This window comes from Acomys minous (genome assembly GCF_964271855.1).
Source record: "Acomys minous genome assembly, chromosome: 16".
Lineage (NCBI taxonomy): Eukaryota > Metazoa > Chordata > Mammalia > Rodentia > Muridae > Acomys > Acomys minous.
In genome coordinates, this window is record NC_140498.1 from 42,158,352 (window position 1) to 42,177,827 (window position 19,476).

Consider the following 19,476-nt stretch of genomic DNA (forward strand, 5'->3'; position numbering starts at 1 on the left):
GGAAAGCCTTGGGTGTGGGCACTGTGAGGTAGCCCTGGACCTGGGGCTTGCCCAGAGTTATGCTGTGGACCGCCTCACCATCTCTGGCACATAGAAGATGCTGCGAATGTTGAGTGGTGCGTCTGTCTTGTAGTGCAGAGTGAAGCGGGGCTTGTCGTAAGCCTGAGCAACGTAACGGTAGAATTCCTCATGCTGCGACTCACTGATGTCCTTTGGGTCCATCATCCAGACGGCCTGGAAATTGATATCAGACGGGGGTATCATGTTTCTCAGTGACTGTACAGGCCTGGGGTGGGACTCACGGACAGGCTAGCAGGGACTAGGAAGCCCCGCACTGACAGCCCCAGACTGGTGCAGCTGATGGCAACACAGGCGAGAGCAAGAGCCCTTGTCTGTCACAGCAGGTTGGGGAGGACTAAGCAGGGACCACACATGAGATAATGACACTGTCCTGCATGTGAGCTACCCAGGAAATGGAATGCTGCTCAGTCACACCTGCTGCCCAAATTAGGCAAATCCAGAGATGAGGACTGCTCCTGGGGATATGGCTACTTTTCAGGATGCTTAAGTGCTCTAACACCAGTTGTGGAGATATAACTGGCCATATTATAATTTCCGCTCACTCAATTGGGGGAAGCACTTAGTGAAATGCAGCTTACAACGTCAAGGAAAACTGCCTGCACCATAGCTCCCATCTCCCCTGTGATTATGAGCAATGTCCCCATAGTCACCTCTGCCTCTACATCCTTGAGAAGGTTTCTACAGCTGTCTGAGCCTCACAGGCAGCCCAGGGCCTCACCTGCAAGGTGTTAATCCGCCTTCCATTAAGGTACAAGGGGAAGCTGACAAAGTTACTGTACTTTGTTACCACATCTGGAGGAGAAAGAAACACAGTGACCACTTACAGCCCCCCAGGGAGGGCTTGCCTGTGCTGTACAAGGCAGGGAACGCGGAAGCCTCAACAGGACAGACCCCTCAGACTACCATCCATCATGGAACAGGACACCAGCTGGTGGCAGAGGATCTGCTTGGTGCGCTCAAGAGCTTTCGGTGAGAGACAGAGAGAGCCAAACAGTGGCTGGAAGCTTTCCCCAGCTCTCAGAAAGCCTAGGCCTAGAAGGCTCTGCCCAGCAGGTGGCAGAGTCCCAAGATTCTCAGGGAATGAGAGCCTTCCACACCCAGCAGAGGGCTATGGAGCCTGGCCATCAGGACTCCTGATGCAGGGCTGTGGCAGTTGAGTGGGAGGCTGAGCCTCTCCCGACCCTTCTGTGCTGTGCCCACGCCCTCCCTCACCCAGGCTCGCCTGAAGACAGGCCTGGCTGAGCTCACCTTGCACCCGGGACTCGTTGGCGAAATCTTTGCAGTCTGACTTGAGGTGGATGATTATTTTGGTGCCAGGTCTAACTCCTGAAGCTTCAGCGACTTCAAACACTCCAGAACTAAAACACGAAGGTGAGTGAAACCAGTTCCACAGCTTGCTGCAGGCTGAACCCCGTGTGGCAGATTCACTACTTCCTTGGGACTTTCACAAGTGGAACCCACACTTGAGTGTGGAAAAGGAGCAAAGGTGGCCTCCTTCCTCCTCTGCTTTCCTTTTTTAAATAAAATCTTGTTAAGTTGCCTAAGCTAGACTCAAACTCATGATCCTCCTGCCTCAGAATCCTGCGTCCTGGCATTAGAGCCCTGGGCCACCACATCTAGCTCTCTAGCTCCTGACTCTGACATCAAGGTTAAGGACAGCTACAAAGTGGCACAGGTACGGGTGCTAGGACACCTAAGTCATCTTATCACTCTCTAAGAGAACGTCCTGGGCATGTGACTGAAGAGCAGGCCTAGCCTAGCTCCACAACCGCACAGGATGCTGTGGGGATCCTAAGGTGAGCAGAAACAATGTCAGAGATGCATGCAGAGGGCATGTTCCCTAACCTCCCCTGCTGGCATTGTGCAGTGCCCACTAGGAACAGCTCTCAGGGGATCTGCTGAAACGCAGACTAAAGAAGGGCGCTTGAGTTAGCTTCCAGGCCCACGAGTGTGAAGATAGAATTAAAAACATCTAATTCTGGGGAGGGAGCTACAGAGATGGCTCAGCAGTTAAGGGCACTGACTGTTCTTCCGAGGACCCGGTTCAACTCCCAGCACCCACGTGGGGGTTCACAACCATCTGTAACTCCAGCTCCAGGGGATCTGACACCCTCACAAGGACAAACATGCAGGAAAAACACCAACAGACATAAAATTAAAATAAATAAATAAATCACCTTAACAAATAAACAAAAAAAGGTTAGCCAGGTGTGGTGGCGCACACCTGTAATCCAGGCACTCTAGGAAGGAGAGGCAGATGATCTCTGTGAGTTCAAGGCCAGCCTGGTCTACAAAGAAAATCCAGGACAGCCAAGGCTACACAGAGAAACTGTATTGAAAGAAAGAAACAAAATAAAATAAAATAAAAATAAGAAAAAAAGAAAACGAAGCATCTAATTCAGGGCAGCCCATTTTAGAGACCCATGCAGGGCATGTACTCTACTTCTCAATAAAACCTTGCTAGGTTGCCCTAATACAAACAACCAACCCATGTAACCCAGAAAGACAAATGCCTTATGTTTCCCCTCATTTGTGGATATCAGCTGCAGGAAAGGGCATCAGAGGAAGGCCCATTCTCTTACTGCACTACCAAGAGCCTAATGGTGCAGAACAGCACCATAAAGCACGGCGACCCAGGCCCCAGGCCATCTGGGCTTCGCATAAACAGCCCACAGAATGTACAACTGAACCTAAGAAACTCCTAACTCTCGCTAGATGCACATCTGTGATCCTAACACTCAGGAGCTAAGACAAGGGGATTGTTGTGGGTTTAAGGCCAACCTTAGCTACACAGGATAACCTGCGGTAAATATAAAAACCCTGTCTCAACACTCCTAAGTCAATCAACTCTGCAAACTCATGGATAATTTCTAGTTTGCATGTCAGATGACAGTAGACTCTGAGTGCCCCGAGGGAAAGGGACATTGCCTGTGTGAGGTGGCCCCTTCTTACTTACCCATCTGAAAGCCACTGGTAACCTGGGCTCTCTGGGGCTGCTGAGCGAGAATAGACCTCAACTTTGTCAGCCACCATGAAGGCTGAATAGAAGCCCACTCCAAACTGGCCAATGATCTTGCTGCTGGTCTCTGCCTGGTTCTGCAGTGCTTCCAGAAAGGCCTGTGGAGGCAAAGATTGTTCAGAGGGTGGCCGACTGAGCTGGGCATGGTCCTCTAGCATATGCCAAGAGGGTAGATAGCACCACCCTAAATTCTCCTAAGGATGAAGTCAACAGAAGCTGGAACAAGATGCGTAGAGCCATCCGGCTGGGCCCAGCACTGACAGGACTGTACTCTATTTACACTGCTCATTGCTAACAACTTCAGTCATACCAGACAGCGAAGAGGCAACCTGACCTTGTGGGTCAGCAGGCCTAGTGGGGCCACTGCAATGGTATTGTGTGTCATGTCTCCTGGGCGCTAAGCCTTGTGGGAAGCAGTACAAACCTGGCACCACTGTCCCTCGGTGCCCTGGTACCTAGTTCCAGGACCAGGTTACAAGATCCACGGATGCTAAGCAGCTTGTAGAAGAGCGGCGTTCCTATATAATCTGTACTCTCTACCCGCTCCTAAAACCATCTCTACTTACAGTGCCAGAGCGCAGAGTGTGCCGTTTAAAGAGTAAGTGTGTCTTAATCCCAGTACTCGGGAGGCAGAGGCAGACGGATTGCTGTGAGTTCAAGGTCAGCCTGGTCTACAAAGCAAGTCCAGGATAGCTAAGGCTACACAGAGAAACCCTATCTCAACACCCCCGCCAAAAAAAAAAAAAAAAAAAAAACACAAAAAACAAACAAACAAACAAACAAACCCCAAAAGAGTAAATGTGTCTAGGACAGATATCACTTTTTAAAAATACTTTCACTTTGGGGTACTGAAGACATAGAGGTACACGTGCTTCTGTAAAACACCCCGGTGCTTGCTTAGCTACTCTCACATTGCCACTGTCCACTGCTCTGGCCTAAGCTGGCTATCCAGAACATCCTACAAAGATCTGTTTTCAACAGACCAGCAACACGGCAGCTTCTAGCACACCTGGCTAGTGTGATCAGTGAGCTGACTTTACATCTCATTTTGTTAAAAACAGCACGCACAGCTTGTACTACTCCATGAGACAGTGCAGACAACCGCACACAAAAAACTAGTAAGGACGCACAGAAGCTTCTTACAGTACAAGTTCCTGTGAGACACTCTGGCCTGTCAGTGGCACCATTGGCCCAAACAGAAATGAACAGAAAAGCACACAGGAACCAGAAGGCAGCGCAGACCTCTGGCTTCTGCCTTTGGCCAGCATGGACACTGCTGAGGATCCCAGAACAAACACCTGTCTTCCCAGCATGGTTTCTGTCCCACTGCAATAAAATGAGCTCAACTGGCTGATTGTCCTCAGAACCAGTGCACAGTGTGGCCCAAGAGCATTCTTTTTTTTTTTTTTTTTTTAAGTTTTTGTTGTTTTTTCAAGACAGGCTTTCTCTGTGTAGCCTTGGCTATCCTGGACTCACTTTGTAGACCAGGCTGTCCTCGAACTCACAGAGATCCTCCTGCCTCTGCCTCCTGAGTGCTGGGATTACAGGCCTGCGCCACCATGCCCAGGCCAAGATCATTGTTAAAAGCAATGCTGCTTGGGAGAAGTGGCCACCTCTGCTGATTGTCTGGGTCAGGCCTTGTAGCTCAGGGGTGGCTGAGGGCTAGCTTGAAGACAAGTATCTGCAGGTGGTATGGCTCCTCCTGGACTTGGATTGGCAGGCTCCCAAGTCTCCCTTCACCATGCTACAGCTCTGGGCAAAGTGTGACTTCAACCTCTGCTAGCAAAGGCCTCTCTATGCCACGGCGCCCATCCCGAAGGGGAGGAATGATGCTCCGGCCTGTACCTACCTTTGACCCTGATCTGGCGATTGTGCCCAGGTTGGACACCAGCTCCTCCTGTGTCATCCCAATGCCAGTGTCCTGAAGAGAGAGACAGTGTCACACACAAACCCTGTGTAGCTAGACCAAAGCACACAGACAGCACCAGGAATACAGCTGTCCTCCTTGCTACACAGGTTCAGGAAGCACACCACAAACTCATTAGAAGTCCAGCCCTGTTAGTCTACAGCATCAGACAACACCTTTAGAGTTGGTTGGAGGACTCATCAATGAAAACACCTCAGGGCTAGGGTGCAGTTCAGTTTATTTGTGGTGGGCCTTGGATTCCAACCTCAGCACCAAAGATAAACAAAACCAATCCTGGGAAAAAGGCACTAATTTAGCAAGTCAAGAGGTAAACATCCAGCTCTTGTCACCTACACATCCCGGCCACTCCTCTGCCTGGCTCTGATCCACCCTCTGCTAGCTCTCCTGACTCAGAACATTCGAGGCAGTGATTACCACTGTAGGGTCCTGTGCAAAGGGAGGGCCTTCTGGGGCAGCTGGACAATCCTGAGGCAGGAAGGATGCCCTGTAGCCCCCTGGCCTGTGCATTCCTGGAGCAGCTGCAGCTCCTGTGTGGGGCCACAGGTCCTCTCTCCTGCACAGGCCTGTGCTGTGTGCTGTGTCACTGCTCCTTGGCTAGATCCTATTCCCTCACGGTACAGGGTTAGGAAGTGGGCCTTCGGAGGTGACAGTAGGCCATTAAAGAAAGGAAAAGGCCTGTGAGTCAGGTGTGGTGACTGACATCTGTAATCTCAGTATTTGGGAGGGTGACGCAGAAGGTTGATGAAAGTTTTAGGCCAGCTTGGGCTACATAATGAGTTCTAGGCCAGCCTGGGCTACAGAAGTTACAGAATGCTTGCCTGACATGCTCAAGGTCTGAGTTCCATCTGTGGGAACACATAAACATGAGTCCATGGAAACAGGGTAAATTACAGCCCTGACCTTACACCATACACAAAATTTACTTAAAAGGATCACAGATATTAACAGAAGAGCTAAGGTAAAAAAATCCAGAAAAAAATATTTTCGGAATGTTTTCTAGAAGAAAAAGGAATTGTCTTTTCCAGAAGCAAAACTTTCCCTGTCAAATCAATAAAAGCATAAAAAGAAAAGAAAATAAATGACAAGAGCTGGAGAGGTGGCCCAGCAGCTAAATGTACTTCGCGCTCTTACAGAGGCCCCAAGGCTGGCTCTCAGCACCCATATGGCTAACTCACAACTACCTGTAACTGCAGTTCCCGGGCTTCCAATGGCTCCCCCCCGCCCCCCCAGGCACCTGAATGTATGTTGGCATGCACGCACACAGAAATAAAAAATAAATACATCTTTCAAAAGCAGAGAAAGAAATGATAAACTTGACTTCTTTAAAACTTGAAATTTGACCCAAGGGTAGCTACGACTCAGCCACAGAGCCCCTGCTTAGCAAGTAGCAGGCCTGGGTGAAATCCCAGGGCCACAGAGTGAAAGCAAAACCTCCACAACCTTCACTCTTCAAAGGGAGCACTCGACTAATAAAAAGGCAAGCATAGCCTTTTAGGTAATTTTAAATTTCCTTCTCTTCTGCCTGTGCCTCTTTCAGTGAGTGAATGAAAGCCAGAGTCCTCAAAATGGGAAGAAAGTGGTCCACATGTTACTTGAGTCCAGCTGCAACTAAAATGCAGGCCAACTGTGTCTGCTCAGCCTGGTTGTTTCTTTTTTTAATTTTGTTTGTTTGTCGAGACAGGGTTTCTCTGTGCTATCTTGGCTGTCCTGGACTCACTCTATAGACCAGGCTGGCCTCGAACTCAGAGATCCACGTGCCTTTGAATGCTGGGCTCTGGCTGAAGAAGAGCTGGGTACTGCCAAGGCAGAAGTACCTGGATGGTGATAGTGCCTTTCTCAGCATCAGTCTGAAGGTGAATCTCCATTTCCGGCAGCACCTGGCCTTCAGATACCAGCCTGTGCCGCAGTTTCTCCAAGGCATCGCTGGCGTTGGAGATGAGCTCTCGTATAAACACCTAGGGAATAGGAGCGAGAGGTAGGGAGAAGATTAGCACTGGGAAAGATGTGACAGCTGAGTTTGCAATGGCTGCAGCTGAGGACCTGCACACAGTACCCAGCCTCCCGTGGTGGGTGGCACGTCCTCAGCACATGCTCTGTAGCAAACCTTTCCTTTTAGGATGTTCAGGGAAGCCTGCAGTTACATGTGAACTCAGACTTTGAGAGACCTGTAATGGCCCCCCAGCACTCGGGAGGCAGAGACAGGCAGATCACTGTGAGTTCGAGGCCAGCCTGGCCTACAAGGTGAGTCAAGGACAGCTAGAGCTTCACAGTGAAACCCTGTCTCGAAATACCACCACCAGCACCACTACCACCACCACCACCACCAATAACAACACCTGTGATGGAGCAGAGCAGTGGCCACAGCACTCAGGAGACAGAGGTAGGTAGATCTCTAAGTTTGAAGCCAGCCTGGTCTATAGAGTGAGTTCCAGGACAGCCAGGGACACACAGAGAAACCCTGTCTATAAACAAACAAACAAACAAACACATAAATAAGAAAAAAAGATAGATCTGTGAGAAGCCCTTCCTTAACTGTCTTGCATAGAATGGTAAACATTTCCCAAGGACCTCTCACCTGCTCTATGAGAAAAGAGACGTTGATAAGCCAGGGCCAGTGGCAGAGACTTATAATCCCAGCTACTCAGGAGGCTGAGGAACTCTGAGATCAATACATAGACGCAAGGAAGCCTGGGTAATTTAGTGAGACCTTGTTTTAAAAAAAAAAAGGAGGAGGAGGAGGAGAAGAAGGAGAGGGAGAAGAAGAAGGAGGAGGAGGAGAAGAAGAAGGAGAAGGAGAAAAGTGTGGCTGGGAATGCAGGCAGAATGATTGCCCAATGCACACAAGGGCCTGGGTTCAATCCCTACCACCACAAAAACAACTGTTTCATTTCATCTAATGGGGAGCAAACACTAGAGTCACTTTTACCCTACAATTGTCACCTAGCATGACAAGTTAAATGTAAGACTGCCACCAAGGAACTGGTGTGCATACCGAACATATTAGGTACTCTGGCAGCTGAGATAGCTTCCTGAAATGGCTGAAGGAAAATGATGAAGAAAATAAGAAAGGCAAAGATGAAGGCACCTACATCGAACTGAAGTGCCAGCTGCTGCACTCAGAGAAGCACACTTTATAAAGACTAACAGGAGGAGCCTGAGCCTCCTCCCTATGAACTCATGGCCTAAAGTGCAAAAAGAAACGAAAGTCCTAGACTGTATTTTTTTTTTTTTTAAGTTCAGTTGGGTGTAGTGGTGCATGCCTGCAATCCCAGCACTCAGAAGACAGAGGCAGGCAGATCTCTGTGAGTTAGAGGCCAGCCTGGTCTACAAAGAGAGCTCCAGAACAGCCACGGCTACACAGAAAGACCTTGTCTTGAAAAACAAAACAAACAAATAGCAACGAAGCTCAAAGTCAGGCCAGCAAGATAGCTCAGTAGGTAAAAGTACTTTCTGCCAAGTCTGATGACCTGGGTTCAATCCCAGACTCCCACGATAGAAGGAGAGAACCCACTGACCAATTCATGAGTGCCTTAGAGCATGCACACACAAAATAAATAGACTTAAGAAAAAAATCAAGTGCAAGGTCATCTTTGACTACAAAGCAACACATGAAACTCTGTCTTGGAAAAAAGAAAGTCCTGTATCCCTCTCTGGCCTGTACCGCACAAATACAGGCCTGCAAGACCAGCTGAAGTGGGTTAGCACAGGGGATTCAAACACATCAACGGTCCTGCAGAAAGAGATCACAGTAGATGCCTATGCCAGCATTTGGGAGATTTTTACATTATCAGCAAAATTAATCCTCAGAGTTGATCTATGAACCCAAAACAGACACTGTGGAAACTCCTCTCGTCAGTGGATCCAGAGTCCCACACCTTCTTATGGCGCCAGAGGATTTGGATTTGGGCTTTTGCAGGATGGGATGGAATCAGTTTGCCAGAGCCCACCAGCTAGGAGAGTGATGCACACACATCCTACCTCTTTTTCCGAGTACAGGGAACGGGCCACAATGTCCAAAAGTTTCTTTGTCTCCGCCTGGAACTCATGTTTGGAGACAGAACCTGGTAACGAATCACAGACACAATCAATAAAACTGCACTTTCACTTCTGTGAAAGAACACGCTACTACACACCTTCCGAAAGAAGCTTCTGGTGCTGGCTTCTAACCACGGAGGAATGATGGAGAGAGGTGGACACTTAAACAGTCTCTCTCAAAATAAGGGACATGGAGTGACTATGTGGCCACAGAGAGGGACATATGGGACAAGGAAACAAAGCTCCAGCCTGGCTGTGACCACCAGCTTCTACGGTGCGCTCCCCAAGAATGTGCCCTCATGAATCACTCAAAAAGCAAAGTTAGAAGAAAGCCGCTCCTGAACATCACAGTTCTGTCCTTGTCTCCACCAGAAGTCAGAACTGGAGCCCCTCGGCCGGGAAACAGCCTTGCTGTCCTGCATCAGCTGGACAGTGATTACTACCAGAGGTGTCATTCATCACCAGTTGGCAGCTTCTTGGGTGACCAGCAGAGGGGGCAAGCCACAGCGGGTGACACTTTGCAGAAGGCTGCAGTCTCCAGGCTTACCCTGCACAGCCTCAGTGCTGCTGATGATAGAGTGCAGAGCCTCATCCTCCTTGCCTTCCGCTGCCTGTGTGCTGTACAACTGTGCTGCAGAGATCCTTGAAGCCAGACTGTGTGTGGGGCTCCTACATTGGACTGTGCTGCTCTGAAGATGCAGAACTGGTTTTCCTGAAAAGACAATCAGAAAAAAATGGATGGGATTCTCCTCCCCCAACCCTGAGTCAGGGTCTCTCTGTGTAGCCTTGGATGTCCTGGACTTGCTTTGTAGACCAGGCTGGCCTCGAACTCACAGTGATCCACCTGCCTCTGACTCCCAAGTGCTGGGATTACAGGTGTGTGCCACCGTGTCTGGCAGGATAGGAATATTGTAAGGCAGATGTCCTAGCCCACTTAAATTGTGCTTGTCTAGCAGAGACCAAAGTGGTCGTCTGTATGTCCAGCCCATCTTGTGAGTATGAAGGCACAGCTTCTGTGGCAGGTAGTCTCGGTGAACTTCCCTCACAAACCCAATGACATATAAAGGTATTTTACCAAAAGGTACCTGATTGAGCTATGCTTAGCCAGAAGGGGGACTCAGCATTGTGTTGGCAACTTCCTGGCAAGCCTGGTGGGTCTTGAATCCTCTGGCACAGAACTAGGTATGAGGTGACTCCACTTGGTCTCCACTGCCACACAACCCTTGCAGAGTCTGTACTTCAGCTGGAGGGGTGAGCCTGGCCTACACCATTCCTTAGCCAAGGGCCAGCAGGCAGTGCACTGGCACTGCTCAGCGGGCCTTCAGTGCTCACTCATTTCTAAAAATGAGTAGTTTTTAAAAACAAATGTCAGGTAGGGTGTGGTTGGCGATCTCTGTGAGTTCAAGGCCAGCCTGGTCTACAGAGAATGTCCAGGTTAGCCAGGATTCTGTTACACAGAGAAACTGTGTCACACACAAACACCAAAAACAACCAACAAACAAATCACCAGGGCTGGCCGAGTAACAATCCACAAGAGTCAAGAAGGAAATCTGGTTCAACATGACTCAATAGCTGGTGTTGGTTCAAACTTCTAGAGTCTGACACTGGGCAGTTTATTTTAGGCATATTTAGGCACAGTACAATTTGGATCGAAGTTTCCTGGTGTAACACAGTCCTGTGTGCACAATGAGGCACAACAGCAAACTCTTCTCAGAGTACATGTCCCCTCTTTCATGAAGGTGGGTTCCAGAGATAGACTATCCATGTTAACTTAAGGGCCTGGGGAGAAATGGGTATGGTGTAGGTCACAGTGACAGCACGAAGGTCACCTGGGCTATTAGCCACCTACGGTCCTGCTTGTGGGTGCTGGATATGGTCTGGCCCTATATATAGCACAGATTACCAAGCTATGGACCACTGTCATTCCCAGCCTTCTGTGTGTGTGTTGGGGGTGGGGGGTGAGGGAAGATGGGGGATGGGGGGTTGAGCCAGGTTATGTATCTCTTGCTTTGAAAAGACAACCCTGCATGTTTAACATTCCTGATTCCCTACTGCTATCTGCGAATTCAAGGACCTCCGTGCTCCCAACATCTGTGAATGAGTTATGTGCACAAGTATAAGTACCCAGAGGTCAAGCAAGGCACTGGATCCCTCTGGAGCTGGAACTACAGGTAGGTGTGCTAAGAACTGAACTCGGGGCCTTTGCGACAGCAGTAAGCATTCTCAACTGATGAGCCATCTCTAAATGTATGTTTGTGTGTGTGTGTGTGTGTCCTCTAGTGAGGGTAATGTGAATTAGCTACTACAAAAATGCACACAGCGAAGCGCAGCATCCGGGGTACCTCACGCCTCCCTAGAAGACGACTGCAGTGACCTATGAGGATGTGCGTGTGACCTTCACTCAGAAGGGTGGGCTGTGCTGGATCCTTCCCACAAGCCTCTACAGAGAATCTGTAAGAGCTCCATCGCCATAGGCAAATACAAATATTGAAGAACACCAGCCAAGTTCTAGACGACACTGAAGCAAACTGTGCACCTCTTTCCCACAGTAATTAGAAGATATATAACAGTCCCCGCTAGGAGCAGATCTGGTGAATGTGATATGACTTCACAAGTAACTGGTTTTCCAGTATGGTTTCTTTTTCTTTTCTTTCTTTTTTTTCCTTTTTTTGGAGGGGGGATCTTTGAGACAGAGTTTCTCTGTGTAGACTTGGCGGTCCTGGGCTCACATGGTAGACCAGACTGGCCTTGAACTCACAGAGATCCGTCTGCCTCTGCCTCGGTTTTCCAGTATGATTTTTAAACATGTTTTCAAAGATGACCAGAATGTGTAAAAGCCTTAGCAGAAAATGTCATTTTTACTGTAGGTTACAAAGGTGACCTCCAAAAGGACTGCACATCTTGGCAAATCTATTCACCAGCCCCAGTTATCAAGTCTGAAACTGCCCTGGGTATAAACTAAGGTCAAGCACACTACACCGTGAATGAGTCTGGATCCTCAAAGCTGAAGGTGGGAAAGGGGGAAAGGTTAAGACTGTCAGCAATTCCCTGGAAGTGAAGCACCACAGACCATGAGGTCCCTTGTCATGTAGACCAGACAGAAGCCAACACAGAAGTGTGTGCACCTGTGAGTGCACCCCACCTCCACATGGGTTTCCTGTCGCTGTCCACTGACTGATAACACCCTGAACAAGCACCATTATATAGGGGTCTTCCTCCTCCTCCTCCTCCTCCTCCTCTGTTTTTCGAGACAGGGTTTCTCTGTGTAGCCTTGGCTGTCCTGGACTCACTTTGTAGACCAGGCTGGCCTCCAACTCACAGAGATCCGCCTGCCTCTGCCTCCCGAGTGCTGGGATTACAGGCATACGCCACCATGCCCAACCTAAAGGGTCTTCTTAAAAGGTCTAGCAGCGACTCTTGACAGCCCCTTTCTCAGGAACACACTGGTCCCGGGCAAGCTGGAACTACTCTACCATCTCCCAGTGAGTGGAACAAGTGCTCTGGGGAGGGCGCACGGTGATACCAGACAGTGATGAAGAACTCAGCAACGAGGCTGGCTCAGGGCAGCACTATGTCTAACCTGAAGGTAATTTTAATGGTAGAACCTGGGATGATCCGAGCAAAGAGATTACCAGTAACTGACTACTGCCTTCAGTTTAACAGGCATTAATCCATACTTTAAAGTACAAGAGAGAGGGAAATTGCCATGGAATGACAGAAAACAAATACACTCAGGAAAGTCACAGTCATAATCTGTGGCAGATAGAAACTACTGGTAGCCATCAGTGAACAACAACTGCACAATACTAGTGTATCCTGAAAAGCCATTTGCTGATTTCAAAGAGGAAGTCAGTCAGCAGCTTTACCATGGAGAAAAGGGCAGGTCTCCTTTAATCAAGTGACTCCCACATCAGGAGAGACCAGCCAACATCATAATGTGACACACCACTGTTCTGCTATCTTTTTGCCAAAACTGTATCTCTTTCTAATCCTTACAAAATGTTAGACAATCCCCAGACTGACAGACATCCCATAAGAGCACTGGCAGGAATTCCTCCCAAGTGTTGTAGTTCCAACAGACAGACAGACTGACTGACTGAATGACTGAAGGCAGCTCAGAGATGCCAGAAGACAGAGGAGATACAATCAGGAATACAGGACCAAGAGTCCAAGAACAGCCTGGGCTACACGAGAAGCTGTCTCAAAACAGATCTGAGGGGCTGGCAAGTTGGCTTCACTTGTGTGGTAGTGTTTACCACGGCAGCTTGATGACCTGAGTTAGATCCCTACAACCCACGTAAAAGTGGGAGAAAAACTGACCTCTCAAACGTTGTCCCTGGCACACACAAGAATAATAAATAATTTGAATGTGCATGGTTATAACACTAGCACTTGGAGAGCTAAGAAAGGAGGACTTTAAGTTTGAGGCTGGCCTGGACTACATTAGGGACAGTCTCAAAACAGAAAAAGTAAGTTCTTTCTGTCTACAACGTGTGGATCACAGGCGAACTATCACCTCCTGAGCGGTGCCTGCCTGACATCAGATGTGAGCTGTCACCTCCTGAGCGGTGCCTGCCTGACATCACACGTGAGCTGGGGGCTCCTGAGCGGTGCCTGCCTGACATCACACGTGAGCTGGGGGCTCCTGAGCGGTGCCTGCCTGACATCACACGTGAGCTGGGGGCTCCTGAGCGGTGCCTGCCTGACATCATGCTCTTTTCCATTATGGTCACAAACTAACCACCTATACATGTACCTGTCACCTCTGTGAAGGGAACCAAGGGACAGCTGGGCAGACTGCCTGCTGCTCATGTGGTGACATTGTGATGGCCATAGTCAAGACAAACCAGAACTAAGAAAAGGTCCATCCAGCAGTGGTAATTCACCAGCAAAAGTCATATGGTAGAAGTGATGGTGTGTGTCTTTATTTTGAAGACAGTAACAATAGACATAGTAAACAGTATCGACGAGATAAAAAGTTCTACCACCACAGGTCCCGCTGCAAAGGAGTGTGCAGTCTTGTGGCCTAGAATTACATCCAACACAGTTTGCATTGCATGATTCTCCAGTGCATTTGTAAAATATATTCACTAAAAAGCCTTTGCACAGCTCGGTGGTGGTGGTGGTGACGCTCACCTTTAATCCCAGCACTTGGAAGGTAAAGGCAGGTAGTTCTCTGAGTTTGAGTCCAGTCTGATCTCTAGAGTGAGTTTCAGCACAGCTAAGGCTACACAGAGTAACACTGTCTTGAAATACTCATAAGGGTGGGGGAGGGCTGGAGAGATGGCTCAGAGGTTAAGAGCACTGACTGCTCTTCCAGAGGTCCTGAGTTCAATTCCCAGCAACCATATGGTGGCTCACAACCATCTATAATGTGATCTGATGCATACTGTATACATAGTAAGTAAATCTTTAAAAAAACAAGGGGGCAGGGCAACACACGGACGGACCAGATTTGATTACAGGTTAGCTGAACTTTCTATAATGACTTGAAGAATAAACCAATAACTCAATATATCGGCCTGAACCAAACACTAGAGACGCTATCTGCATAATATCGGGCTCTATGTTTCCCCCACACCCTACAGGAAAAGGCACAAACCTCAAAGGCAGACCACAGCCCCCGCCCGTTAAAGTGCTAGGTGGCTTGGGGATCATATAGTAGCACTGGTAAAGTGACTGTAATGTACATGCATGCGTGTGCGCACACGCAGCTAGCGTCCCTATTTCTCCTAGCTGCAACCACACCGCTTTCCATCTGAACTGTTTCTGGACCTGGCTCAAGGCCTCGTGTGTTATCCTCCCAGGCCTCCACTGTTCACAGCAATCTCTCTTTATTATGCTTTCACCACTCATTTTCTATACTACTCATTAAGAATCATTGTTGTGTGCTGGTTTGGGGCAGTCTTTCTATTACCTTGTTACTATATCTCAATAAATTACAACAGGGACAAGCTTTTATTTCCTTGTATCAAATTCTTACAGACCAAAGCCTGAGACTGTGAAAGTGGCAGCCACTGAGTTCCCACAGAAACAGGAAAGGTGAGCATCCAACTTTAAGGGGAAGTAAAGTCATCAGGCCACAGGATCCACTTATGTGAGCAAGGAGTAAAAGGACGCAAGCTGTGAACGTCTACCTCCAAAACATCACCCACCTTTCCTACAGAGCTCCTGACGGCATCTGAGAGGCCAACAGTGTGCTAAGTTGTGAGAGGCATGCTGGCTGTTTTTCTGGAATTACAAATCCCAATCAGACCATCTCCAATTTACAGAAGATACAGGCAAGAGATACTTTACATGGAGCGCTGTGTCCTGTCTGGCCTAGTCATATCCAACCAGGACACGTTTATTTAAGACTACAACCATGACCTTCGGTCCACCACCAAAGACAGAGTTAGGGGAAGCCCTAGAGAAACAATCAATTGGTCAACCAATCAATCAATCAACAGAAGGGGGTTCCCAGAAGGAGCCAGCACAACATGGAAGCAGGCTGAAAACAGAGCTTTAATGAGGCGCCTACCTCTACAATAGAAAAATGTATATACTTTGTATATATTTTCTCCACCTAAGACTCAGGGAAAATTAGTGTCACCACTGAAGGCAGAAAAGGGAAAGGGAATCCCTGAGTCAGTAGAAAGAAGCAGCAATGTTGCAAATAAACGTAAGGTTCTGAGAGACCCTGAGGCAGCCTCTGTGAACAAACTGAGCAGACCAGGCAAGGCTGAGAAGGTGTTTGCAGAACATGATGCAAAGATACACAAATGAAATCACAGAAGATACTGATCCACTGTTAAACAAGTAAAAACAGTCTCTCACTAGAATACATGTAGATAAAAACCACAAAAGCTCTACAGAGGGGTTTTTTGTTTTGTATTGTGGATGGTACTGGGGACCAATCAAGCAAGCTTTCGGGGGATTTTTTTCCTTTTTTTAAGACATAGTTAAATGTTGGAGAGGATACTATGGAATAGTCAGTTTTGCTACTAGAGGATGCATACATAAAGTATTTTGAGCACCACACAGTGGCACACATCTTTTTTTTTTTTTAATGATTTATTTGTTATGTATACAGTGATCTGCCTGCATGTACTCCTGCACGCCAGAAGAGAGTACCGGATCTCATTGTATCATTGTAGATGGCTGTTGGCCACTATGTGGTTGCTGGGAATTGAACTCAGGACCTTTGGAAGAGCAGCCAGTGCTCTTAACCTCTGAGTCATCTCCCCAGCCCCCGAGGCACGTGTCTTTAATTCCACCACTCTGAGAGGCAGAGGCAGATGAATCTCTGTTTGTGGCCAGCCTAGTCTATGTAGCAAGTTCCAGGCTAGTCAGAACAACAGTGAAACCCCATCTCTCTCCCAGACCCCATGAAAAATTAAGACAAAATTTAGCAAACTAGATAACATTAATGAGGAAGAGGAGGAGGAGGCGGCGGCTGGGCGTGGTGTTACACACCTTTAATCTCAGCACTCGGGAGGCAGAGGCAGGCAGATTGCTGCGAGTTCAAGGCCAGCCTGGTCTACAAAGCGGTCTAGGACAGCCAAGGAAAGTTACTGTACCCGTATATGCCTAACATGAAAAGTTGTGTAGGGAATGCTGGAAACATTAAAAAAGGATTCTTTAGCACAATTCATATTTGATTTGGGCTCTTTTACGTAAATGTACGTAATTTGTGTTGTGTGTGTGTGTGTGTGTGACACGCTAATACCTTCACTGTTACTTGAGTGAGAGGCGGGAAAGCATAGGATGGTCATTCTTTCTCCATTCCTTGTTCTTTCAGTTGCAGACCCTAGGGATTCAGGGACCAACCACTTAAGAGTTCACCGGCCTCTACACTCCGAGGTGACCATTGGTTTCGTTCGCCGTAGTTTCCCCAGGGCTTGAGCTCGGCCGGCACTGAGCTGCGTGCAACGTACGAGTGAACCCAGGCGCCGGAGACTCCGCAATCAGGAACACCAGGCACAGACCAGACAACGCTGAAGGTGCCGGCGCTCAGGCTCCCCAAGACTGACCGCACTTCCCTGCCCCCGGCCCAACGCTGCAGCCCCGGAGCACGCCTCCCGCCAGTCAGAGAGCCCAGGGCCTCAGACGCCGCCTCTGCGCTCCCGCGCCGCGCTCACCTCGCCGGACGCCCGCCAGCGCGGGAGCCCGCAGTATAGTCTGCAGCCCACGGCCCCACAGCAGCGCAGCCCGCAGCTCACGCGCCATGCCTCCGTCCCCCAAGAGCCACGAACAGCGAACGAGAGTGGTGAGGGGGCCTTCCGCGGGGGGGCGGCGGTGCAGTGACGTCATGGCGCGCGCCGGGCTGCCCAAGTTGCTGCCTGTGCGGGAACACGGACGAAGCAAAATCCTGCTCTAGGGCCGGAAGACCGGACTCTTTGATCTTGGATCTCGGTGTCAAGGGCGTGGAGTGGGAGGGTGGGGGTGGGAAGGGGGGAGCTGGGGGGTGAGGGCTTTAGTGTCCCCGACACCCGCAGTTGCTGGCTGTGCCTAGGCGAGAGCGTCCCGTTCTCGAAATGTTAATACCCAGGCTGGAGTGTGGACGGGCGGACTTACCCACCCATGTATTTTTAAGCGCTTGGGCCACTGGAAGACTCGTAGAGCAATGCCAAAAGCTACAGTGACAGAGATTTTAGGTTTGACTATCATTCGCCAAAAAGTGAACTTAGTAACTTCCAGAACTGGACTTACCCGTTTATTGTGACTTTCTTCCTATTGGAAGTTTGGGGATCCAGGCCATAAACCTTAAGCTGGTTGCCTGTCAGCGCCCTAACCTCAAGAGTAAGGCGCTTTGTGACAGATTCTTGCTTGATTCTGAGACAGGCCAGATATAATTTGCTATGATCAATGTTTAAAAAAAAAAAATTAAAGCGGTTGCCTATCTAGTTCCAACTGCAGGTATATACACCGACCACAAAACCAGATTTGTAAACGGTGCTGGAAAAAACCAAACCAAACCAAACCAAACCCAGAAGGATCCAGGAGTGGTGACCTCCTGGATCCTGGACAGACTTGAAACGTTGGCAGAGGGCATGTTTAGGAATGGTTCCATGTTGAATGTATCAAAGATAGCTCCCACATTCTTGACTTTATAGACAGAAAATAGAAAAGAATGAGCAGGTCTAGAAGGCTGGACAGATGAGTCTGTATTTAAAGTGCTAGGTACCCTGGCACCCCCAAGAAAATGAAAGGGCAGCGTGGGCCTGCAATCTCATTGCTGGGGAGGATGGGTAAGAGAATCCTTGGATCTTGCTGGCCAATCTACCTAAATCTGCTAGTTCCAGGTTCAGTGAGAGATCCTGTTTCAAAATAAAAGGTGGAGAGCAGCTGAGGAAGACATCGTTCACTGAATGCCCGAACACTTCAAAATTACCCCACATCTCCCAGCAACGTCTGGTTCTTCTTCGGGGGGGGTGGGACATCCCCCATAGCCAGCCCCTCTCTTGGGGCTCTTTTCCTCTGTTCTGCCCTAGATCCTTAAAGTTTCTAGCCTCTGCCTCTGCCCACAGGTCGTGCGTCACCCACCCTAATCTGCCCGGGTCCAGGTCATGTCACCACACAGAATAGCTTCCCTGGACACTACTAGAGGAATCAAGGCTTCATTCCTTTAACTCTTCGTTCTGAAATCATCTCTTCAGTTAGAGGTTAGAGTGATCTGTAGAATACCAGGTCTGGCTGGGAATATGCTTAGAAAGGTGAAGTGACATTTGGCAAAGGAAGGGGAACCTGGGCTTTAGTTAAGTACGGGGTCGTAGGTTCTGTCCAGTATAAACTTCCTACATTCCAAGCAAACCAACCCTAGGCCATCCTGTATGCAGTCTGTCCACTCCGAGGAAACGAGTTTGGAACCCATGTATCTACCAAGGGCCAGGAGCAATAGGAAATGTCTTCCTACAAAATCCCAAGGGCCTTCTGTACACCGTAGCCCAAACTACAGTGGTTGCCTTGTCTTGCCTGATTCCACGTCCCAGCTTTGGGACTTGTGGTAATTCTTTCAATGTTCACTCCAGGTATGTGCATGGAAAGTTTCTTAGTGGCTCATACCTGTGTCAATGTCTGAGGACAGATAATAGAGATATCATTAAAGGATAACACAGGAAGGAGTCCTGGTGGCAGAAGGGGAAAACACTCAAAGAGATGGCAATTACTCAGTTGTCCCCCACCCACATCCCCCTTGCACTCACTCAGCAGGCTTTCAAGGACCCGTGTGTTCACATTCTCATTGTAGCTTGGAACTTTCCCTCTCATTCTCCCTCAGGGATCCTTTTATCTGAATTCCATACATAAGCTTACACGTACTGAAACTGTCAGTGTGCAGGTTTCCTTGTGGCAAGAGCCATGGAATACAAGTTGAACGACCTTAAAGACCATCTCAGTTTCAAGCCTCTAGTAGAATTTGCATTGAGAGGACAAA

The 19,476-nt window shown here is 48.8% G+C and overlaps 1 protein-coding gene across 1 annotated transcript in view; it reads right to left on the reverse strand.

Moving 5' to 3' along the window:
• Positions 1-17,334, reverse strand: part of TRAP1 (TNF receptor associated protein 1) — a 31,189-nt gene extending 13,855 nt beyond the window's left edge. The window contains exons 1-9 of the mRNA XM_084764402.1: positions 17,183-17,334; positions 9,610-9,774; positions 9,006-9,088; positions 6,842-6,982; positions 4,950-5,021; positions 3,038-3,198; positions 1,330-1,439; positions 800-873; positions 79-234 (exon numbers count right to left, since the gene is read on the reverse strand). Of these exons, the coding sequence (XP_084620528.1) occupies positions 79-234; positions 800-873; positions 1,330-1,439; positions 3,038-3,198; positions 4,950-5,021; positions 6,842-6,982; positions 9,006-9,088; positions 9,610-9,774; positions 17,183-17,270 (1,050 nt within the window). The 5' untranslated portion in view covers positions 17,271-17,334. The remainder of the gene's footprint in view (positions 1-78; positions 235-799; positions 874-1,329; positions 1,440-3,037; positions 3,199-4,949; positions 5,022-6,841; positions 6,983-9,005; positions 9,089-9,609; positions 9,775-17,182) is intronic.
• Between the last annotated feature and the right edge of the window lie 2,142 nt (positions 17,335-19,476).